This window comes from Phocoena phocoena, chromosome X (genome assembly GCF_963924675.1).
Source record: "Phocoena phocoena chromosome X, mPhoPho1.1, whole genome shotgun sequence".
Classification (NCBI taxonomy): Eukaryota; Metazoa; Chordata; class Mammalia; order Artiodactyla; family Phocoenidae; genus Phocoena; species Phocoena phocoena.
The window spans coordinates 109141180-109166851 of record NC_089240.1 but is presented as its reverse complement, the minus strand read 5'-3'; the positions used below and the strand labels follow the sequence as shown (position 1 = coordinate 109166851).

At 40.5% G+C, this 25672-nt stretch overlaps 1 protein-coding gene across 2 annotated transcripts in view; it reads right to left on the bottom strand.

Moving 5' to 3' along the window:
- OCRL (OCRL inositol polyphosphate-5-phosphatase) overlaps positions 1-24882 on the bottom strand; it is a 55058-nt gene extending 30176 nt beyond the window's left edge. Inside the window, exons 1-7 of one of the 2 annotated variants that reach the window (XM_065901232.1) lie at positions 24685-24882; positions 24339-24427; positions 18842-18921; positions 16061-16099; positions 1343-1453; positions 843-932; positions 23-143 (exon numbers count right to left, since the gene is read on the bottom strand). In XM_065901232.1, coding sequence (XP_065757304.1) covers positions 23-143; positions 843-932; positions 1343-1453; positions 16061-16099; positions 18842-18921; positions 24339-24427; positions 24685-24723 — 569 coding nt within the window. In that variant the 5' untranslated portion in view covers positions 24724-24882. The remainder of the gene's footprint in view (positions 1-22; positions 144-842; positions 933-1342; positions 1454-16060; positions 16100-18841; positions 18922-24338; positions 24428-24684) is intronic. The other variant, XM_065901231.1, reaches the window with a different exon arrangement.
- Between the last annotated feature and the right edge of the window lie 790 nt (positions 24883-25672).

The following is a 25672-nucleotide window of genomic DNA, read 5'->3' as shown; positions in this document are numbered from 1 at the left end:
TCTGTTTCAACATAGGACTTACATTCTATTCACTGAAGACGGTGGGGGTGGCGGTTCCCGATGAACCCCTGTAGGCTGATTCTGCAAATTTATTTTCTTGTCCAAATTCAAAGATGAAAAATTGTCCTCAAATCCAAGAAGCCCTGAAGGACACAGAACCCAGAGTGGAAGGGGGGAGAGATAACATCCAACTTATCCAGGATTGATAGGACTTTGCTTTGATCAGCGGTTTTGGTTTGATCACTATTTGCTCAGTGGCGTTACCAAACAGAAAGGTATAAGAGTAGTGATAACGTAGATTGGGGGAAGAAGCACATCTGTCCCTGAAGCACTGACATATTAACTAGAATGACAGTAAGTTACGTTAACTTGGAACGTGAATAATAAGAGCTAGTCTTTATAGAAGACTTTTAGCACAATGCCTGGTTGATAGTAAGGAGCTATATCATTATCTCACTTAATTGTCACAAAGACCTCATGAGGTAGGTGCTATTAAAAATCTTCCTATGTTACAGAAAAAGAAACAGAAGCTCAGAGTTGTCAAAGTAATTGGACCAAGGTCATGTAACTAGTAAGTCAGAGAACGGGGATTCAAACCCAGGTAGTCTGGCTCCAGAGCCTGCACTTTTTACCCCTCTGCTAAGCTGGCACTGAAAGAGCTAATGTGCCACAGAAAGGATCAGGAGTGAACGTGAGTCAGTGGGTACGGACTTGATAAAACCACTCCATAGGAGAAGGTATCTGACACTGACATTAATCCACATTATCTTATCTGCCCAGATAAAATCTATTGACTCTGCAATAATCATAGCAACCAGGGAAAAAAAGAATCTTTTCAGTACCTGAAAAAACGGAAGAGTTGTCCTCAGTGTCTAATTTCTGGTACCAGCTGGATGAGTCCTTTTGCTCTGGAACAAGAAGTTGTGACTGCACTGGAGAGATAAGGGTCATAGTCAGAATGGAATGACTATTCCATTGAATGGAATATACCATAACCAAAGGCCATTCACTCAGCACTCAAGTGCAGGGGCCAGCGCCATTCTTGAATACAAAGGAAGAGACTAAGAAAATGAGGGCAGCTCTGGGATCATCTGGGACCAGAGGAGGATTACAGTCTGCAGTAAGCTGTCCAAGGAATGAAACTGAAGATTCTGGAAATTGACTCAGTGTCCTTAAAGCTGAATAGACTTATTCCCTAACCTATCCCTGGGGCCATTCCTGAAGAAAAAAAAAAATCGCCTATCAAGGCTCTAGGGGTGAGGTACTTTGCTAATGGCCACTTGCCTCCGTACAGCATGTCCCATGCAAGTAGTAGAAAGAAAACTGCTGAGGCTTGAGTTACCTTCCTGAGCAGCAAGGACCTCTGAGAGGAACTTCAGACAGCGTTCCTCATCAGGGATTTCAAAGCGGCGCTCTCTGGTCCAGTCCCCCTGAATCCGAATTTTGCAGCCACCTAAAAAGAATGGAAATCCATGTACATATAGCTACGGAAAATAATGTTTTCTTGGGATATTTTCAACTTACCAATTTAATAGGAGAAGGTCCAGATTGCAAATATTCCAGACCTCTAACGTGTGAAGCATGCCTATAAGATCAAGGGATTGGGTGTGGTGGTGGTGCTGGGGGTGATGCACAGAGGGAAATCTAATGAAGGCTGATAAACTGTGTAAATGAGCAGCCCAATATAGTGATATGATATGTACTGAAATCACAGTTTCCTACTTTCTGATATATTGCTCAAATGTCACTGTAGGAACCTCCAAAATCTAGCAGAAGATCAATTCCTCAACCACCCTCCTCCCATCTCCTAGCTGGAAATTCCTACCACTTCAAATCCAAATCATATAGTAAGAGTCTCTGAAGAGCGAAGGGAAAAAAGGAAATATGATGGTTTGTTCCTAGGTACAGACTGTACCCAGGCAATTGAACTTATAAGCTAATTAAAAAAGAAAAGCATAATGGGATTGGTTTGAATTATTCTGAAAAGGAGCATCTATACCTCATTTACCTCAAGTGAAAAATGTATGTCTTGAATAAACTCATAAAAACAATATAATGACCCATGTCCAGGAGTGGTCTGGTTCAAGTACAGTCAGTTGGAAAACAGTATAATTAGAAGCAAAGTTATCTGGGACTTTAGTTTCTTATGTATATAACATACTGTCTCCCTTTTCTAATGCCCTCTATTTACCATCAACTGTCTGGATATGGTGACCCAGGAAACCCATGTCCTTGTTTACATTCTTATTTTAACTGATTTATTACATTTATTGCTTTCTCATGGCCCTGGAAACTATAAGCTCCTTAAGGGCAAGAGGCAGGCTGCACATACCGGTTATCCAACACAACACTCTCAACGGTCTCCCGGGGTTGTTTGGGACGGAGGGGCTTCTCAGGACTCAAGACTTCGAAAGCTAAGACTGGGAAAGTCCCAGGCAAACTGGGCTCATCGGTCACTTTATTGATAACAATGACATCAGACTTCACAGACAGAGGCATTTAATGACTACCAAACTGGACTCTTTCACACTTGTAAATAACAAAGAGGTGAGAAAATAAAATGAAAATCCTAGTTTCTTATGGTAGAAATCCACTTCTGAACCTTTGACTCTCTCTTTCTTTGCATTTCTTTAAGTTTCTGTATTCACAGATATTTAGTGATCAGAAGAAAAGAGATAAACATAGAGGAAAAAAATGAAAAAGAAGGCACCCAAGAGGACCAGCAATAAGAAAATTAACGGGGGTGCCACTGTAAGGTGGAGAAAAAAAGAGGGGGCATGAATAAGGACTGTCAATTAGAGCAGCCTTGAAGATACGATGGGAAAACCTCCTTCAGGGCACAAGTAGTCCTCTCTTTCTCAGATAATTTATATTAAAAGTAGAAAAAAATTAAAAAAGAGCAGTTCCTACCTGATACAGACTTAGAACAAGAACACACATTCTCTCTGTCCCACAATCCTTGAAAGATTTATTTTAGCAAATATAAAAAATAAACGGACCCATTTAACGGACAAAAGATTCCAGAAATTGCTTTACAAAGTAACACTAGATGCTCTCTCACCACGTTGCATGGGAAACAGGACAAATTACCTCCACCACCCAACCTTCTACTCTCCTCCCTTCCAGCCCCTCTGGCCTCTTTGTGATCAGCAAACACTCCTCTATCTTCAATTTCTCCTCTGAATACTCCCTGCATCTCTCAGTAGTTCTCAACTAAGCATGCATTAGAATTACCAGAGGCGCTTTTAGGAAATACTGACACTTGGGGCCCCATCCCAGGCCAAGAAAACAGAATCTCTGGGGGTGAAGCCCAGGCACTGGGAGTTTCTAAAACACTCCTCCAGGTGGTCTAGTGCATCCAGACTGAAAATCAGAGTCACCTGCAAACTGGCTGGGCCCTGAGACTAGCTCCCGCTGCGGCCCTCTGAACTAGAGGCTATTTATAGCCTTTCACACCCTATGTAATTTAAGACTGATGTCCTTATTTGTCCTAATGCCATCTCCAGACCATTCCCTCTCCTCCTCCCTCATGAAAAATCCCTTCTCCTTTGAGGCTCACCCACTGGGCTATGCCAGCTTCTTCCCTTCCCTCCTCCATGGAATCATGTACCAACTTCCCAGAAACTTCCAAATCCAGGCCTGATTAAGACTTCCTCTCCACTCACAGCCCTGCTTTAACTCTGCGTCCCTGAAAAATTAGTACAGAAAGCTCAGTCAACACCTTCAACTTCCTCATCCAACGACCTCGTCCCTCCACCTCAGCCACCTACTCCCTCAGTCCCTACTGGGGCTGCCTCAGTTCTACCCTGGACCTTTCATCACAGAAACACCATCACCTCATAAATCTCTAATTCAAATATCCCACTCTGAACTGTTACTCCTTCCAGCTTACCTGCTCTTATGGGAACCTCCAGCGCACTGATCCCTCCACTTTCTCAGTATCCATTCACTTCCTCCTGCTTTCACTTCCCTTTTTATCAAACAGATGCCATCATTTCACTCTGTTGCAAAAACCCAGAACTGCCTTACCACTCTCACTCTGTTTTGGCTAACACCTATCTGGCTAACTCCCAACCCTCAGAAATCAAACTAACTGCCTTCTCTGTACTTACGTCTGAGGGAGTAAAACCACACACACACACGCACGCACGCACATGCACACACAGACACATATGCACACCCACACACGCACACGCATACATACACATATGCATACATACACACACACACACACACACACACACCCCATTATAAATTGACTGCTAACCTCAACGGGGCCCTATATGATAGGAAGCAATCTAAGTTTCCATAGTCCACTTGTCTCCCACTACTACTTGGAACCACTATTCACACCTTCTCATTTATCCTCAATCTTTGGATCCCCCTCTTCTCAAGCTCTCTTCTTCATACTTTATGAGCTTTACCTCATACCTCAGAGGAAACGGAAGCCATCACATGGAAACCTACCTGTATCTGTACTCATCTTCTCCTTTCTCTTCTGATGCACAAAGGAGGAGTCCTCCTATCAAAGGCCATCTTCTTTTTGAATTGCAACCCCTCAGGTTCTCTCAGGAATCTCACAGTCATTCTCTAGACACCTCCCCCAAGTAGCTTTAACCTCTTCCTCACACAGGCTCCTTCTCATCAGCATTAAAATAAATCATGTTTTAAATCCTCCTCATTTAAAAAACAAAAAACCTTCCTGGACCCCATATCTTCCTCCAACTCCGGTCTACCTCTACATTCCCCCTTTGCAGTCAAGCTTTAAAAGACACACAGTTGCTACCTGCTCACCTGCCATTTCTCTCTTTAATCCACTCCAATATGACTTTGACTCCTACCACCCTCTGAAATTGCTTTGTTAAGGTCACCAATGATCTCCATATTGCTAAACCCCTCTGAAATTGCTTTGTTAAGGTCACCAATGATCTCCATATTGCTAAACCCCTCTGAAATTGCTTTAAGGTCACCAATGATCTCCATATTGCTAAACCCCTCTGAAATTGCTTTGTTAAGGTCACCAATGATCTCCATATTGCTAAAGCCCTCTGAAATTGCTTTGTTAAGGTCACCAATGATCTCCATATTGCTAAAGCCCTCTGAAATTGCTTTGTTAAGGTCACCAATGATCTCCATATTGCTAAAGCCCTCTGAAATTGCTTTGTTAAGGTCACCAATGATCTCCATATTGCTAAAGCCCTCTGAAATTGCTTTGTTAAGGTCACCAATGATCTCCATATTGCTAAAGCCCTCTGAAATTGCTTTGTTAAGGTCACCAATGATCTCCATATTGCTAAAGCCCTCTGAAATTGCTTTGTTAAGGTCACCAATGATCTCCATATTGCTAAAGCCCTCTGAAATTGCTTTGTTAAGGTCACCAATGATCTCCATATTGCTAAAGCCCTCTGAAATTGCTTTGTTAAGGTCACCAATGATCTCCATATTGCTAAAGCCCTCTGAAATTGCTTTGTTAAGGTCACCAATGATCTCCATATTGCTAAACCCCTCTGAAATTGCTTTGTTAAGGTCACCAATGATCTCCATATTGCTAAAGCCCTCTGAAATTGCTTTGTTAAGGTCACCAATGATCTCCATATTGCTAAAGCCCTCTGAAATTGCTTTGTTAAGGTCACCAATGATCTCCATATTGCTAAAGCCCTCTGAAATTGCTTTGTTAAGGTCACCAATGATCTCCATATTGCTAAAGCCCTCTGAAATTGCTTTGTTAAGGTCACCAATGATCTCCATATTGCTAAACCCCTCTGAAATTGCTTTGTTAAGGTCACCAATGATCTCCATATTGCTAAAGCCCTCTGAAATTGCTTTGTTAAGGTCACCAATGATCTCCATATTGCTAAAGCCCTCTGAAATTGCTTTGTTAAGGTCACCAATGATCTCCATATTGCTAAAGCCCTCTGAAATTGCTTTGTTAAGGTCACCAATGATCTCCATATTGCTAAACCCCTCTGAAATTGCTTTGTTAAGGTCACCAATGATCTCCATATTGCTAAACCCCTCTGAAATTGCTTTGTTAAGGTCACCAATGATCTCCATATTGCTAAAGCCCTCTGAAATTGCTTTGTTAAGGTCACCAATGATCTCCATATTGCTAAACCCCTCTGAAATTGCTTTGTTAAGGTCACCAATGATCTCCATATTGCTAAACCCCTCTGAAATTGCTTTGTTAAGGTCACCAATGATCTCCATATTGCTAAATCCAATGGATACTCTTCAGTCATCTTATCAGACCTAGCAGCAGAGATCAACACTTGACCCCTCCTTGAAATAGTCTCTTCCAAAGGCTTCTATGACACCATGCTCATCTAGTTTATCTCTCTCTTTGGTCACTAATTTTAAGTGCCCTTTGAAGCATCTCCTCCTCTATCTGAACTTTAAAAAGTAGAGTGAGTTCAGTCTTAAACCTTTTTCTCACTGTGTATCAGCACTGTCCAATAGGACTTTCTGTGATGATGGACACGTTCTTTAACGGCACTGTCCAATATGGTAACCAATGACCCCATGTGGCTAAGGAGTACTTGAAATGTGACTAGTGCTGAGGAACTGAGAAACTGATTTTCTAATTTCGTTCTAACTAATTTAAATAGGCACACACGACTAGTGGCTATGGTATCTGAGAGCACAGCTCTATATACAGTCACATCATCTCTCATGGTTTCAAATACCCTCCATGTGCTAGAGACCCAGACTTTACTTCTGAGCGTCAGATGCATACATCCAACTGCCAATTTATCACCTACACTCAGATGTCTCAAAGAAATCTCAAAGTAAACATAGCTAAAACTGAGTTTGTGACCCCTACCCCAGGAAAACTCATTCCTCCTGCAACGTTCTTATTTCTGCAAATGGTACCACCATCCACATTCATGCCAGCAATCTCGGATTCATCCTTGACACTTCAGCTCACCCCCTACACCCACACCAACCTCTGTTGACTTAACCTCCAAAAACATTTATCAGATCTGTCCACTTCTCTCCATTCTTACTGCCACCATACTCTCTAGCTTAAACTACTGAAGGAGGCTCCCAACTGGCACCCAAACATAGGCATAAAATCCTTCATATTCTTTCAATTTTTAAAAATCTGTAAATCCAGATTCCTTATCATGGCTTACAAGACCCTACTGGATCTGGTCCTAGCCTGTCCTACCTTGGTGCCTGAGCCTTATTTCAGGCATCCTGGCCTTCTTTCATTTCAAAGAAAGTGTCAAGCTACTTCCCAAATTGGGGCCTTTTCACATGCACTTCCTTTTACCTGGAATACTCTTCCCCATTTTCACCTGTCTCTTACTTATCCCCTCTGGTCTCAATTTAAATGTCACTTCTTCAAAGAGGCCTTCCCTGAGTACCCTGCCTAATTTAGTTAGCACTCTTATAAACTCTCTGTATTTCTCCTTGATAGCATTTATCAAAACTGCAATTATGGGGAATTCCCTGGCAGTCCAGTGATTAGGATCCTGGGCTTCCACTGCAAAGGGCCTGGGTTTGATCCCTGGTCAGGAAACTGAAATCCCACAAACCACGCGGTGTGGCCAAAAAAACCCCCACCAAAACAAACCAAAAAAAACCCTGCAATTATACGACTATACCTTATCAGTTTAAATTCTGTTTCCCTCACTAAGTGTCATGAAGTACCATGCCTATATTGCTTTCTGCTATATCCCCAGAACACAGCGCCTGGCACATGAAAGGTATTCACATGTTTATGGAATGCATTAGTGGATTACAGGCATCTACGTGACACTAGCATCAAACAGCACAGAAGCAAGAACCAAGGCTGGCTGGAGGAGACCTTACCTACGCAGCTCTCTACCGATTGTGCAGCGCTTAGAAGAGCGCCTGGCAAATAGAAGGCACTCGACAATCATTTGTTGAATAATGAATAAAAGAGGGTTTAACATTAGGGAATTAGTGTAATACAGTCCATCAATAGGTCAAATAAGGAAGAACAATATAACCATCTCTATAAATACAAAAGACGTTTGATAAAATTCAATATACATTCACCATTTTAAAAACCACACAAACTTGAAATAAATGCAGTTTCTTAACATGGTTTTAAAAGACCCTATCAAATCAACAGGCAACAACATCCTCAACCGTAAAGCACCACTTGAGGCATTCTCACTGAAACCAGGACCTAAACATAAATCATCATCATTATTTAACATCGATCTCCAAATTCTTGTTGGTGTAATGAGACATGAAGCAAAACTAATAGTTATAGCTACTAGAAAGAGACAAAACTATTATTTGCAGATGACTAGGGCTGTCTATCAAAACCAAAAAAGAAAATAAACAGCCCCCCAAAAATAAAAATAAATTTCTGTAAAGTGGCTGGATAAAAGGTAAATATCTAAAATTCAACAGCTGCTCTGTATACTAGTAATAAGCAATTAGAAGATAAGAGAAAAAAAGGTTCCACTGACAAAAGCAGCAAACAAATAAAATCCATCAAAAAACAGTTAACCTACAAATGTATGATAGCTATGAAGAAACCACAAAATGTTACTGAGAGATATAAAGGGAAACTGAGTAAGCAGAGATAGATATACCATGTTCCTTGACAGTGACTTAATTTCATAAAGGAGTTAATTTAATAAAATTTAGTGCATATCTATGGTGAAACATTATCCGTTAAAAATCATGTTTTTGGAGGAACCAAGATGGCGGAGAGGAAGGACGAGCTCTCACTCCCTCTTGCGAGAACACCAGAATGACAACTAGCTGCCGGACAGTCATCCACAGGAAGACACTGGAACTCACCAAAAAAGATACCCCACATCCAAAGACAAAGGAGAAGCCACAATGAGACGGTAGGAGGGGTGCAATCACAGTGAACTCAAATCCCATAACTGGTGGGTGGGTGACTCACAGACTGGCGAACAATGATACCACAGAAGGCCACCCACTGGAGTGAAGGTTCTGAGCCCCACGTCAGGCTTCCCAACCTGGGGGTCCGGCAATGGGAGGAGGAATTCCTAGAGAATCAGACTTTGAAGCCTAGTGGGAATTGATTGCAGGACTTCCACAGGACTGGGGGAAACAGAGACTCCACTCTTGGAGGGCACACACAAAGCAGTGTGTGCATCGGGACCCAGGGGAAGGAGCAGTGACCCCACAGGAGACTGAACCAGACCTAACTGCTAGTGTTGGAGGGTCTCCTGCAGAGGCAGGGGGTGGATCTGTTTCACCGTGGGGACAAGGACACTGGAAGCAGAAGTACTAGGAAGTACTCCTTGGCGTGAGCCCTCCCAGAATCTGTCAGTAGCCCCACCAAAGAGCCCAGGTAGGCTCCAGTGTTGGGTTGCCTCAGGCCAAAAAACCAACAGGGAGGGAACCCAGCCCCACCCATCAACAGGGAAGCAGATTAAAGTTTTACTGAGCTCTGCCCACCAGAGCAACAGTCAGCTCTACCCACCACCAGTCCCTCCCATCAAGCCTCTTAGATAGCCTCATCCACCAGACGGCAGACAGCAGAAGCAAGAAGAGCTACAATCCTGCAGCCTGTGGAACAAAAACCACATTCACAGGAAGACAGACAAGATGAAAAGGCAGAGGGCTATATACCAGATGAAGGAACAATATAAAACCCCAGAAAAACAACTAAATGAAGTAGAGATAGGCAACCTTCCAGAAAAAGAATTCAGAATAATGATAGTGAATAATGATAGTGAATGATCCAGGATCTCTGGAAAAGAATAGAGGCAATTCAGAATAATGATAGTGAAGATGATCCAGGACCTCGGGAAAAGAATGGAGGCAAAGATGGAGAAGATGCAAGAAATGTTTAACAAAGACCTAGAAGAATAAAAGAACAAACATCTAGAAGAATTAAAGAACAGAGATGAAGAACACAATAAATGAAATGAAAGCTACACTAGAAGGAATCAATAGCAGAATAACTGAGGCAGAAGAACGGATAAGTGACCGGGAAGACAGAATGGTGGAATTCACTGCTGCGGAAGAGACTAAAGAAAAAAGAATGAAAAGAAATGAAGACAGCCTAAGACACCTCTGAGACAACATTAGACGCAAGAACATTCGCATTACAGGGGTCCCAGAAGGAGAAGAGAGAGAGAAAGGACCCGAGAAAATATTTGAACAGATTATAGCCGAAAACTTCCCTAACATGGGAAAGGAAATAGCCACCCAGGTCCATGAAGTGCAGTGAGTCCAATACAGGATAAACCCAAGGAGAAACACGCAGAAACACACAGTAATCAAATTGGCAAAAATTAAAGACAAAGAAAAATTAGTCAAAGCAGCAAGGGAAAAACGACAACATACAAGGGAACTCCCATAAGGTTAACAGCTGATTTCTCTGCAGAAACTCTACAAGCCAGAAGGGAGGGGCATGATATACTTATAGTGATGAAAGGGAAGAACCTACAACCGAGATTACTCTACCCGGCAAGGATCTCATTCAGATTCGATGGAGAAATCAAAAGCTTTACAGACAAGCAAAAGCTAAGAGAATTCAGCACCACCAAACCAGCTCTACAACAAATGCTAAAGGAACTTCTCTAAGTGGGAAACACAAGAGAAGAAAAGGACCTACAAAAACAAACCCAAAACAATTAAGAAAATGGTCATAGGAACATACATATTGATAATTACCGTAAACGTGAATGGATTAAATGCTCCAACCAAAAGACACAGGCTTGCTGAATGGACACAAAAACAAGACTCACATATATTCTGTCTACAAGGGATCCACTTCAGACCTAGGGACACATACAGACTGAAAGTGAGGGGATGGAAAAAGATATTCCATGCAAATGGAAATCAAAAGAAAGCTGGAGTAGCAATACTCATATCGGATAAAATAGACTTTAAAATAAAGAATGTTACAAGAGACAAGGAAGGACACTACATAATGGTCAAGGGATCAATCCAAGAAGAAGATATAGCAATTATAAATATATATGCACCCAACATAGGAGCACCGCAATACATAAGGCAACTGCTGACAGCTATAAAAGAGGAAATCAACAGTAACACAATAATAGTGAGGGACTTTAACACCTCACTTACACCAATGGACAGATCATCCAAACTGAACATAAATAAGGAAACAGAAGCTTTAAATGACACAATAGACCAGACAGATTTAATTGATATTTATAGGACATTCCATCCAAAAACAGCAGATTATGCTTTCTTCTCAAGTGTGCACGGAACATTCTCCTGGATAGATCACATCTTGGGTCACAAATCAAGTCTCAGTAAATTTAAGAAAACTGAAATCATATCAAGCATCTTTTCTGACCACAATGCTATGAGATTAGAAATGAATTACAGGGAAAAAAACGTAAAAAACACAAACACATGGAGGCTAAACAGTAAGTTACTAAATAACCAAGAGATCACTGAAGAAATCAAAGAGGAAATCAAAACCTACCTAGAGACAAATGACAATGAAAACACGACAATCCAAAACCTATGGGATACAGAAAAAGCAGTTCTAAGAGGGAATTTTATAGCTATACAAGCCTACCTCAAGAAACAAGAAAAAGCTCAAGTAAACAATCTAAACTTACACCTAAAGGAACTAAAGAAAGAAGAACAAACAAAACCCAAAGTTAGCAGAAGGAAAGAAATCATAAAGATCAGAGCAGAAATAAATGAAATAGAAACAAAGAAAACAATAGCAAAGATCAATAAAACTAAAAGCTGGTTCTTTGAGAAGATAAACAAACTTGATAAACCATTAGCCAGACTCATCAAGAAAAAGAGGGAGAGGACTCAAATCAATAAAATTAGCAATAAAAAAGGAGAAGTTACAACAGACACCGCAGAAATACAAAGCATACTAAGAGACTACTACAAGCAACATTCTATGCCAATAAAATGGACAACCTGGAAGAAATGGACAAATTCTTAGAAAGGTATAACCTTCCAAGACTGAACCAGGAAGAAACAGAAAATATGAGCAGACCAATCACAAGTAATGAAGCTGAAACTGTGATTAAGAATCTTCCAACAAACAAAAGCCCAAGACCAGATGGCTTCACAGGTGAATTCTATCAAACATTTAGAGAAGAGGTAACACCCATCCTTCTCAAACTCTTCCAAAAATCTGCAGAGGAAGGAACACTCCCAAACTCATTCTATGAGGCCACCATCACCCTGATACCAAAACCAGACAAAGATACTACAAAAAAAGAAAATTACAGACCAATATCACTGCTGAATATAGATGCAAAAATCCTCAACAAAATACTAGCAAACAGAATCCAACAACACTTTAAAAGGATCATACACCACGATCAAGTGGGATTTATCCCAGGGATGCAAGGATTCTTCAATATATGCAAATCAATCAATGTGATACACCATATTAACAAACTGAAGAATAAAGACCATGATCATCTCAATAGATGCAGAAAAAGCTTTTGACAAAATTCAACACCCATTTATGATAAAAACTCTCCAGAAAGTGGGCATAGAGGGAACCTACCTCAACATAATAAAGCCCATATACGACAAACCCACAGCAAACATCATTCTCAGTGGTGAATAACTGAAAGCATTTCCTCTAAGATCAGGAACGAGACAAGGACGTCCACTCTCACCACTATTATTCAACATAGTTTTGGAAGTCCTAGCCATGGCAATCAGAGAAGAAAAAGAAATAAAAGGAATACAAGTTGGAAAAGAAGTAAAACTGTCACTGGTTGCAGATGACATGATACTATACATAGAGAATCCTAAAGATGCCATCAGAAAACTACTAGAGCTAATCAATGAATTTGGTAAAGTTGCAGGATACAAAATTAATGCGCAGAAATCTCTTGCATTCCTAGACACTAATGATGAAAAAGCTGAAAGAGAAATTATGGCAACACTCCCATTTACCATTGCAACAAAAAGAATAAAATACCTAGGAATAAACCTATCTAGGGAGACAAAAGACCTGTATGCAGAAAACTATAAGACACTGATGAAAGAACTTAAAGATGATACCAACAGATGGAGAGATATACCATGTTCTTGGATCGGAAGAATCAATATTGTGAAAATGACTATACTACCCAAAGGAATCTACAGATTCAATGCAATCCCTATCAAATTACCAATGGCATTTTTTACGGAACTAGAACAAATCATCTTAAAATTTGTATGGAGACACAAAAGACCCTGAATAGCAAAAGTAGTCTTGAGGGAAAAAAATGGAGCTGGAGGAATCAGACTCCCTGACTTCAGACTATACTACAAAGCTACAGTAATCAAGACAATATGGTACTGGCACAAAAACAGAAATATAGATCAATGGAACAGGATAGAAATCCCAGAGATAAATCCACACACCTATGGTCAACTAATCTAAGACAAAGGAGGCAAGGATATACAATGGAGAAAAGACAGTCTCTTCACTAAGTGGTGCTGGGAAAACACGACAGCTACATGTAGAAGAATGAAATTATAACACTCCCTAACACCATACACAAAAATAAACTCAAAATGGATTAGAGACCTAAATGTAAGACCAGACACTATAAAACTCGTAGAGGAAAACAGAGGAAGAACACTCTTTGACATAAATCACAGCAACATCTTTTTTGATCCACCTCCTAGAGTAATGGAAATAAAAACAAAAATAAATAAATGGGACCTAATGAAACTTCAAAGCTTTTGCACAGCAAAGGAAACCATAAACAAGACAAAAAGACAACCCTCAGAATGGGAGAAAATATTTGCAAACGAATCAATGGACAAAGGATTAATCTCCAAAATATATAAACAGCTAATGCAGTTCAAGAGTAAAGAAACAAACCACCCAATCCAAAATGGGCAGAAGACCTAAATAGACATTTCTCCAAAGACATACAGATGGCCAAGAAGCACATGAAAAGCTGTTCAACATCACTAATTATTAGAGAAATACAAATCAAAACTACAATGAGGTATCACCTCACACCGGTTAGAATGGGCATCATCAGAGAATCTACAAACAACAAATGCTGGAGAGGGTGCAGAGAAAAGGGAACCCTCTTGCACTGTTGGTGGAAATGTAAATTGATACAGCCACTACGGAGAACAGTATGGAGGTTCCTTAAAAAACTAAAAATAGAATGACCATATGATCCAGCAATCCCACTACTGGGCATATACCCAGAGAAAACCATAATTCAAAAAGACACATGCACCGCAATGTTCATTGCAGCACTATCTACAATAGCCAGGTCATGGAAGCAACCTAAATGCCCATCGACAGAGGAATGGATAAAGAAGATGTGGTACATATATACAATGGACTATTACTCAGCCATAAAAAGGAACAAAATTGAGTCATTTGTTGAGACGTGGACGGATCTAGAGACTGTCATACAGAGTGAAGTAAGTCAGAAAGCGAAAAACAAATATCGTATATTAATGCATGTATGTGGAACCTAGAAACATGGTACAGATGAATCGATTTGCAAGGCAGAAGTTGAGATACAGATGTAGAGAATGGACATATGGACACCAACGGGGGAAAGCCGTGGTGGGGTGGGGATGGTGGTGTGCTGAATTGGGCGATTGGGCTTGACATGTGTACACTGATGTGTATAAAATTGATGACTAATAAGAACCTGCAGTATAAAAAAACCAAACAAACAAATAAAATAATACCAAAAAAAAAAGAAAAAAAAATCATGTTTTCAAATAATTTTAAATGACATGGGAAAAGGTCACAATATACTGTTAAATGAAAATGCAGGATAAAAACTACATATGAGGATTCCAACTATGTAAAAATATAAATAAAAGACTGGAAGGAGATACATAAAAATGTTAATTACAATGGTTATCTCTAAGTCTCAGGAGCATAATTTTAATTTGATACTCCAAACTTTTCTGAATTTTCCAAATTGTACATAATGACGATGTATATTACCTGTAAAGGCACAGCTCAGTTTAACTTTTCATCTTTGGATCAAATACCTATTTCCACACTAAGAACAGGACATTTAGGTATCTAATTTCAGCAGATTTCAGCAGCAATGTCAGTCACTGCTGAACAAACTTTGCTCAAATTTTGCTTTTTTAGTGCTGTTCTTGCCTTCTGCTTTTTCTGTACAATAAGACATAGCTATTAAGTTATTTGCTCTCTTGGATATCTGCAGTAGAAGCTGGAAGTGCTCAGCCTTTCAGGATCAACCCTTAAGACTTCCAAAATCTATGACCAAAAGAAAGAATTAATAAACCCAAACCAGAAGAAGTCTATCTAAACTTTGCAATACAAAATAATAGTGCCAAGGACTCAGCCAAGAGACAAGGTAACCCATTTGATTTAGATTCATGTGGTCATATACTCTTTCCCACAGCAAACACAGAGTAGATACAGTAGCTTTCAAGTGCCCATTTTCTCCCTATGTTAACAGAGTACAATTTTAGATGATAAATGGAGAACAGCTTGCACAGAAAGTCAGTGATGATTTGCTTCAAACAGATAAAAATGAGAGAACAGAAACAGTGAGAAGGAAGACCATGTTCTCGCTGATAAAGAAATGCCTTGAGAGGATGGGCTTAAATAAAACACCAAAATTATTTTAAGGAAAAAAAAAGGTATCCCTGGTACAAGAGGGACTCTGTAGTCTCCCCAAATAATATAACAAAGGAAAACATTATGATTTAACATGCAAAAATAAAAAATGGATTGGGGGAGAAAAGCTTAAAACATAACAGCAGTTGAAAAAAACACTCATAAACCTTATGTGCTTTAAACACTTTCTGGCCCCTCCTACAATTTTCAATTCCACAGCAATGACTTAACTGATAGCAACAATACTGGTAGTTCAAAGAAGTTCAGCATTAGAAAAGCAGATCATATTTTCAACTTTTTAAAGATTCTTGCCAGCCACCTGCTTTTACTTAAGCTTAGGCTAAATGTTTTTGGGAGGTAATGCTAATTTGTATGGCTGCCTTAAGAAAATGGAGAATACAGGATAAAATGGTAAGATAAAAGTTGTACAAAAAAGGTGTCTTAAATACAGTAGGTATTCAAGTAAATATTTGTTGAATGAAAATCAACTCCATTCAGAAAGATACTCACTGTTTGAAGCTATGTCAATCAAAAGAGTTTCTTCTGCTTCTGAAGGAAAAGAAGAAAGAACAGAATCAGGGAAGAGAAAACCATTCATTTCAACCAAAAGAAGTATACACCTAACTAAATAACTACTTCTCTCAATCACCACTCCTAGGTTTTAGAACACATTAAAAAAATCCTTTGCTTTTTTGTTTAGCATTTTTAAAGGGGATTTTAACAGCACTACGTTCTAAAGACTATGAGCAATTCAACTAAAAGAAAAATTAACTGAACAAGTAACCACATGGAATGCCTCAAAGCAAATCAAGCAATGACAATAGTAGGGAATATAACATGTTAATCCAAGTGAAGGTGTTTAATTCCCCTCAACTATAACACACTAACTTAATATAATCTAACTGTATCACTTAGATAATTCTTATAAAAAGCCGAGAAAGTGACCCCAAAGGCCTAAAGATAATTCTTATAAAAAGCCGAGAAAGTGACCCCAAAGGCCTAAAGGCCCCTAGAGACGCAAATCTAGTCTCTGAAAATTTCCCAGGGACCTCATTACCTCCACCCCTGTCCCATACAGGAGCGGAGAATACTTGAAGTTCTTTATCTTCAGTCTACCATTAACACTTGTGGATCCAAGGCTTACCACACCCAACACGGAAGTATAAAATGGGCCAAAAAACAGTCTCCAAGTTCAGAGTCCTCTTTCCTCTCTATGGTTCACCTGGACTTCCTTCCTTACCTCTAGTGTCTAGACCCAACCCATCTCTTCCTCTCTGACTTCCCTGGATTTGGCCAACGGCATCTGCCCGACCCTCCTGGCTAGTTAAACTCTGGGCACTGACTCCTTGGGATTCGTTTGGACCTACCTTGGCCAAATGTAGTAGGCTCAGCCTTTTCTAGTTCCGTCACTAGCCTAGATTGTATATTTGGCTCCATTACTCAGGTGCAACAGAAGCAACTGATAATTACCTAGGTTGTCTAATATTAGAGAATAGTCTTGATACTTTTACTAGCATGATGAATGAAGCAAGGGACAACAGTGCATCAGGGCATAGGTATTACATGTTCACAACTGCTCTTTGATAACTTTAATTCTTTAAAATTGAAGTACTTAGAGACTTTTCAAAATAGATGTACAGGTTGGGAAACAAAGGATGTGAAAATTCAAGGAGGTAACCATTCCTTTTGTCATAGGGAACTACTGTGTGTGTGTGCACACATATTTTCCTAGATTCCAATCTAGCAACCTGCCATCTATTTCTTATTCAAAATAAGACTAAGAGAAACAGGGTAAACAAGACTCTAGAAGTACTGATAGCACAAAAAGGTATAGAGTTAATAGGATACTAACGTCATGTTCTTTGGCTTTTCTCCTCCTTAAAGGGCTGAGCATGTAACAAAGGGTACTACACTATGAAAAGTGAGGTAACCACAGTAACTTACTATAGCATGCAGGTGCCTCGTTCAATATGTCTCTCTCACACAGGGCAGGCTAAATGGCTAAATAAAAGACTTCATTCTTCTATACAATGTGGATTCTATTCACTGTGGGTATTTTTAATTCTTAATACATGCTCTCTTAAAAGGTCATGCCCACTTAGTATTTCTACTTACAGAGATAAATCCTAAGGAAATAAGAGACATGCAGGAAGATTCATTACTTATTTATACTAACAAAAAATAACCTGAATGTCAAACACCGAGAATAACTACAGTATAGGCCATTCATAAAATGGAATAGTATACAGCTATTAATAGCATGTAAAAGCACTTATAATATGATGGCATGTGGAACAGACAAAAATCTACATACAGAATGAGTCCAACCCACCCTAAAAGTTGCAGGTGTAGAAAAAAGGAAAATGTTAGGTGTTTATCTCTGAAGGATGTGAATTTACTTATTTCCTTTATAATTTTCTGTTCTTTCCAAACTTTTTACAGTATATATATATATATATATATATATATATATATATATGTTAGTTTTGTGATAAAAAAAAGTTGAATGTAGTTTAAGAAAGAAGCCATGCAAGGTAGGATTCAAGTTTTCCAAGAAGCTACAGCTGACACAGAATGCCTGTCTGATGAAGCCAATGAACCCACTGGAAACGCAATGCATTTGTTCTCTAATAATCTATTTCCTTTCTAGAGCGATGTGAAATGACAGAAGCAACACCTCCTACACAAACCTCCCAATTTTTGAGTCTCATTGTAGCAGATGAAACAACAGATTTTCTGTTCTCTTTCCCCAAATTCGAAGGCAGGAAGCCAAATATTTCGTCCCCAGAGTCGATTTTCTTATGATTCACCAATGCAAAGGTTTGAGAATCAGCACAATTGAGTGTAAGGTATTACAATCTGGCAAGGCTTGTTGCCAAATGTTTTAATTTCAAATAGTGTGGGGAGAAAGTGCTGAACGCATGTGAATTCAAGTGACCTTGATACTTTACAATGAGCAGTGTATCAGTTAAACCCAAGAATGTGATTTAAATCCACATATAGGTTCATCAGCATAAAAGACTACCTACATAGGTAACAGACTACATACATCTCTAACCCCAGCCAGGGAAGCAGGTAAGAATATATATATTTCAATATAATCCTTCAGGGTTCTTAAACAAAGCATTTATCATCTTCTCAATGGTAGATGAGTAATGTTATCTTTTTGCACAGAGTGTAATACATTTCATTTTATGTGCAGTGACAGATTTAAATATGTATGGTATTATACAAAGCAATAATGACCAAGGAAAAACATTATAAAACTAGCTAAGCAATTAAAGCTAGTACCTTGAACACATCTAAAGTGGCTATTTATAGGAATGATATCTTGAACATGCTGTTCCTTCTCGTGCAACCGGATTATTAGCCTAGGAAACAGAAGAATGCATCAACGAATAGCTACTGAAAAACTCAAACATTTAACGACAAAATACATTGCTGTGTTGTTATACAAATCTAGTCTGTATTTATTAGACTTGCTGTATCTTGTTCCCTGGATCTGAGTATCATGATGATATTGCTTTAGGTCTAAAAGCATATTAGTGGTGATCATATCTGAATACCCACAGTTCTATGCCATAGAGAACATAAAGTAGTCTATGTCCTAAAAACAGTTTTAAGAGCATGAATTACAGTGCACACACCTTCAGATTACGCATACCAGAGAGAAGAACTAATAGCTAGGTGTGAAGTCCATGAGGGCAGGGACTATGGCTGTCTTTTCACCATAGTATTTCTAGCACCTAGTACACTACCTGGCACATAGTAGTCACTCAAGTTTGTTGAATAAATGTATTATAAATTTCATCAATTAGCTTTCTGGTTATATTCCCATGGCTTTTATCAAAGAATGATTCTATCTCTTCAAACAAATATACAGGTTCATGGAGAAGTAAGAGGAGGTGCCCAGCCAGCTGAATCAGTCAAAATAATCCCAGTGACCAATAAAGTAGCAGATATCACAACCAGATTGCCTTTACATCCCTTGTGTTTTTACCATGGTTTCTAATTTCATGATAGTACTTCTGGTAAGCATGACTGAACTTGGCCCCCCCAGTATGAAATGCAATATTTCTAAATTCCTATGTACTCCTGAAATACTAATTTTCATTTACTACTTATTCTTAGTGGCCCACAGTCAAGGTATAACCTACTGGTAAATGGCCATTCTGAACATCTCCTACCTTCCCCCCAAATCACTCTTCAAGTGGTTCTTTTTGCCAGGAACTCTCTTCTTTTGTTCCTGAGACCTAGCTCAACTATCACCTCTGTGAAACTTGGCCTCATGCCCTTTGCCTGCCCCTCAAATAGAGCACTTAACACACTCTGTTATAGTTACATTTATTTCCCTCAGATGTGAGCTCCTTGAAAGCAAAGACCCTATCATATTCAGTTTTGTCACCTACCTAATAGATGCTCAATAAATATTGGTTGAATAAACAAAACAAACATTTAATTAAGCTATAAACAGAGATGAATTTCTAAATACACCTTTTCAACATGTGATATTAGAAGTCATTGTTCTGAAAGGTTTGATTTCCATTTTGTTGTCTTTTGGGGAGGCTTATCGTTTTAGCTTTTTGAAATTTTTTTCAAATGTGTTAACTTTGAAGGAGTTAACTTGGGGAAAGGAACTGCTTAGGCAGGACTAAGGGAAATAAAAGTATTGATGCTGTCTTTCTGCTCTGATCCTGCTTGCCTAATTTGCAGGGGTTTAATATTTTAAGGTGACTACAAGAATATGGGGCAGACCCTTTTCAAACTGCAAAGTTCGTGAGTCAAGCAGAGAATCCTATAAACACAGATGGAGACCAGAAAGTAGGTAAGATTGACAAAGCAAGTTGGGTCAAGGAGGAAGAGCTTATTTTGAGGAAAATGAACACAAAACAATATAATTCCCAAGTAACATAATATAGAAATGGTGTTGAACATCAGCAGTAAAGATTCATTTGGATTGTATTGTTAAAAACCATCACAAAACAGACAATGACATGGATGGACCTTGAGGGCATTATGCTAAGTGAAATAAGTCAGACAGAGAAAGACAAATACCATATGATCTCACTTATGTGTGAAATCGAAAAACAAAAACCAAAATACTAAACTCACAGACACAGAACAGATTGGTGGTTGTCAGAGGCAGGTGGTGGTGGGGGGGGATGAAATGGGTGAAGGGGGTCAAAAGGTACAAATTTCCAGTTATAAAATAGATAAGTCATGGGGATGTAATGTACAGCGTGATGACTATACTTAATAACAGTGTACTGTATATTTAAAAGTTTTTAAGAGAATAAATCTTATGGACCTAGTTGCAGGGCAGGAATAAAGAGGCAGACATAGAAAATGGACTTGAGGACACCGGGTGGGAGGGCGAAGCTAGGGCGAAGTGAGAGTAGCATCGACATACATACACTACCGAATGTAAGATAACTGGACACTACCAAACATAAGGTAGATAGCTAGTGGGAAGCAGACACATAGCACAGGGAGATCAGCTCGGTGCTTTGTGACCGCCTGGAGGGGTGGGATAGGGAGGGTGGGAGGGAGGGAGATGCAAGAGGGAAGAGATATGGGAACATATGTATATGTATAACTGATTCACTTTGTTATAAAGCAGAAACTAACACACCATTGTAAAGCAATTATACCCCAATAAAGATGTTAAAAAAAAAAAAAAGATAATTGGCTGGTGGGAACCAGCAGCATAGCACAGGGATATCAGCTCCGGTGCTTTGCGATGACCTAGAGTGGTAGGATAGGGAGGGTGGGAGAGAGGCTCAACAGAGATGGGCTATGGGGACATATGTATGCATATGGCTGATTCGCTTTGTTGTGCAACAGAAACTAACAGGGTATTGTGGAGCAATTATACTCCAATAAAGATCTATTAAAAAAAAAAGAGAGAGAGTAAATCTTAAAAGTTCTCATCACAACAGGGCTCCCCTGGTGGCGCAGTGGTTAAGAATCCACCTTCCAATGCAGGGAACACGGGTTCGAGCCCTGGGCCAGGAAGATCCCACATGCCACGGAGCAACTAAGCCCGTGTGCCACAACTACTGAGCCCATGTGCCACAACTACTAAAGCCTGCGTGCCTAGAGCCCATGCTCTGCAACAAGAGAAGCCACCGCAATGAGAAGCCTGTGCACCGCAACGAAGAGTAGCCCCTGCTCGCCGCAACTAGAGAAAGCCCGTGCGCAGCAACGAAGACCCAATGCAGTCAAAAATAAAAATAAGTAAATAAATTTATTAAAAAAAAAAGTTCTCATCACAAGAAAAAAATTGTTGACTATGTGTGGTGATGAATGTTAACAAGAATTATTGTGGTGATCATTTCACAATATATACAAATATCAAGTAATTATGTTGTACACCTGAAACTAATACAATGTTATACATCAATTATTTCTCAATTTAAAAAAGAAATGCAACCCCCCAAAAAAATACCCATCACAAAACATAAACTGGGAATTTAAGTTAATTCCACAAATATTTATTTAATATCTACTACATGTTAGTCACTAAATAAATTGTAACAAGAGAGTAGGGCAAAGAATAAGAATAAAAATTCTACCTAAATCTAATCATTCCTTTCAATACAGAAAGGTGAAAAATAATAGGTATATGGCAAAAAAATGGAAATCAGAATTTGGTAGCTGGAAACAGAAAAGAGTAAAAAATTGTGAATGCAGACCCAGCATTATCCCTAGGAAATACTTTGATTTGTTCAAGGAAGGTTAAAGATGAAACAACAGGTGGCATCATAATCCATTTGCCTTGAAAAAATGAATGTTAGTGTTTGATTCCTTGTGTGCAAAAAAGCCTTACCTTTAATTGTAATTTTAGTCTCTCAAGTAAATTTCTCCCATGGTTGATAGCAGGAACTACAGAACTAAAGAATGCAATAGGCTTCAAGTTCTAGGATAAAAAGGCCCAAAGTAAACAAGTTCTGGACACTCAAGTCAGAGAAGGCACTCAAGAGACCAGGATTTGAGGGTTATATATGGTTTGACAGTATCAGGTGTCTCCAATAAATGATTTCAAAAGAAACTTCTCCGACAATGTAATGACTCAGACAAATGACTTAACCTCTCTGCATTTAACCCTCACATGAGGGTTAAATGAACTAATTCATGAAATGCTTAGAAGAGTACCTGATACACATCAAGCCATTGAGTGTTAGTTGTGCTATACCCTTAAGTTTTACAGAACTGGAATACAGAATTTGATTTCTCTATGGGGAGGACACAAATAATCAGGAGAGCTACCACCGCAAGGTTAAAAGTTCTTCCAGTACAAGAGACCAGACAGAATGAGGCATTTACCTCAAGGCCAGCTGCTCACTCCCTTATCAGCTGAATAGAGTTCCAAACCTACCAAACCAAGGGACCAGATCCTGGGATGTGGTCATCTCAACAATGTAGCTATTTTATTTAATCCTTATAATTTTGTTTTTAAGAAGAGGAAACCGAGGCACAAAAAATTTACTGATTTGCCCAAGGCTTACATCTTCCCACCCTATTCTTGCCTTTGGAAGTGGCAGTGGTGTTCCACTTTTCAATTCACTTTTCTGTTGAATTTACTTTCATTAAACTGGTCTTCCAGGGTTTGATGAAATCTGGGAAAAATAAAATGAATTTATCACATCAACAGAACTGACCAAGCAGGATCTAGGGAAGAGCTACCTCCATAGAACCAGTTGACGTCCAGTTGAGAGTGGCACCAAGAGCCTCAGAAAAGGGCAGGCTAGGCCAGTGTGAATTTCTTCTCTGTAAAGTGGACAGCATAGATAAAGATTGAGTCTGGACAATCTAAAAGCAGGGACTGAGAAAAATTGTTTTTAAGCAGAATCCAATGTTGGGGGATGGCAGGATTTAAATGATCAACAATTTAAAAATTTTCAGCGATCAACAATTCTTCACTGATGTCAAGAAACCAGTGAACAACCAGGGGAGGTGGCTTGGGCACACAGCGATAGGGACCTACCTATGATATGTGATGGTCATCAGGGATACTTTAGATGAGGCATTAGTGGCATGGGAGATCAGCAGTATAGTGATGGCTTATCAAAATCTTTTGATCCATCAGTCAACAGTCTTTACTGAGCTCCTATGTGCAAGGCAGAGTGGAAGGTAACACACCCTGATGAAATGTCAAATGTTGTCTACATTTCTACACATTTCATTACTTTTTCTAACTGTCAAGTCAATAAGTGAGGCAGTTACTGGCCTACACAAAACCATTATTGAATTAATGAATATGCCTCCAAGCACATGGAATAAGGGGGTGGTGAGACTGGAGGAACCAGTTGAATGAGGTTAAGAAAAGGCACCTCTGTAAGGTTAATAATGAAGCGTTTCTACAGTACTTATACTTTTTGTAAACCACTTTCGCATTTATTCTCCCAGTTAAAACTCCAAAGGCTATAAATTAAAGCAGTTAATGTTTTTATTAAACTGATGAGGACACTAAGGCCCAGAAAGCTTTACTGACTAGCCCAGGATTACACAACCCATGTCAGTTGCAGGGGCAGGAACTAAGAACCCAGGCTTCCTGCTTCCCCGCCCATTGAGTCCTTCCACTGAGCCACACGGACAGGAGCAATCAATCCACCGGCTTGGAAGTTGGGGACAAAGCTCGGTGGTTAGAGCACTGGCACGTCACACCTGGGCCCGAACCTGTTGCCTGCGCGGCCTCAGTGGGAGGAGGGTGGGTGGCTTGTCGCGGTTTGGGGTTGGGAGGTAATGGCAGGCTCCCCTCCTCTGTGGGTATCAGGTGGTTACTTACTCATACTGCCCGTTCCTCTGGACCAGGGTCAGGGCGCAGGGCTCCCGGACAGGACCCTTTATCTCCATACCCTCGATAGTATGCAGGCGCTAGTCAAGGGTCTCTTCCAGAAGCGCTGCCCGGAAGGGGACCCGCGGTGTGGGGTGGAGGGAAGCTCCCGCCCCTCAGCCCACCCTCCCTCCCCAGGGTCGGAGACAGCGCCTCCCGCGCTGGCCCCCCTCCCCCGCTCGGCTCGGCCTCGGGTCCTGACCGGCCTCTAGCCGCCCCTCTGCTGCGATCCGCAGTCCCGCGGACCCCCGCCTCAGCCCCGCGCGGCCTCCCCTCCCCCCTTCTCTCAGGCGGATACGGCAAGGGGCTGGACTCCAAGCGGGAGCGGCGGCTCCATCCCGGCAGCTTCCAGGCTCGGCGGGGCTGCGGACTGCGGGCGGATCCGACGACACTGCCTCCCGCGTCCTCACACCCCCTCGCCTCGGCTGCACGTCCTTAGAGAAACGGCTCCGTGCCGGGCACGGGGTGCCGGGCGCGGGGAGCCGGGAGCCGGGAGCCGGGAGCCGGGAGCCTGACCCGAGAGAGAGCGGCGCCTCCCGCCCCCGCCAGTTTTCCAGGCCGCCGCAGATTCCGCCCCCTGCGGCCAACTTGCGGAACTGCAGGGAGAGACCCGTCGGACCGGGGGCGTCTTCCCCACATCCAGCAAGGGATACGCTTTCAATGCTGCCTGTGACAACAGACTTGTTCTGGTGACTTTGAAGATTGCCATAGAACCAAAGCACAGTCATACTAATGAGGGAACTCAAAGGTGTTGGGGCTACTAGGACCTACGTCATCCATTCAAAAAATCCTTGTTATGGTTAATAGAATGCACCGTACTGATTACCATACCTCTCAGATGTCCCCCCCTACTTCTTCCTTCCACCACCTAACTAGGGAAAATCCCCAAAGCTCAGACCTTTGCTTTCTTTGGTCCCCCTCTAGGTCACCTCTAAGCAGGCAAAGACCAAATATATATGTCTGGCCCAGATCCCTTGCCTAATATAACCCATTGTTACCAAAGCATTGGATGACAAAACTAACTCATCTTTATTTCACACAGTGACCCAGGCTTGAAATTTCAAAGCCATGTGCTTGCTTCCCCTCTCCTAATTGCTCTGTAGCCAATCAGCCAACAAATCTTGTTAATATGTTCTTTGGAATTACTTTTAGGTTCCTTGTTTTCTCACCATTCAAACTGCCATCACTTTAGCGTAAGCCCTTGTGATATCACCTTTGACCATTTTACTCTGTTGACAGTCATAAGAATATTCTTCCCAGAGTAATGTTTCAGTTGTGTTATTCAT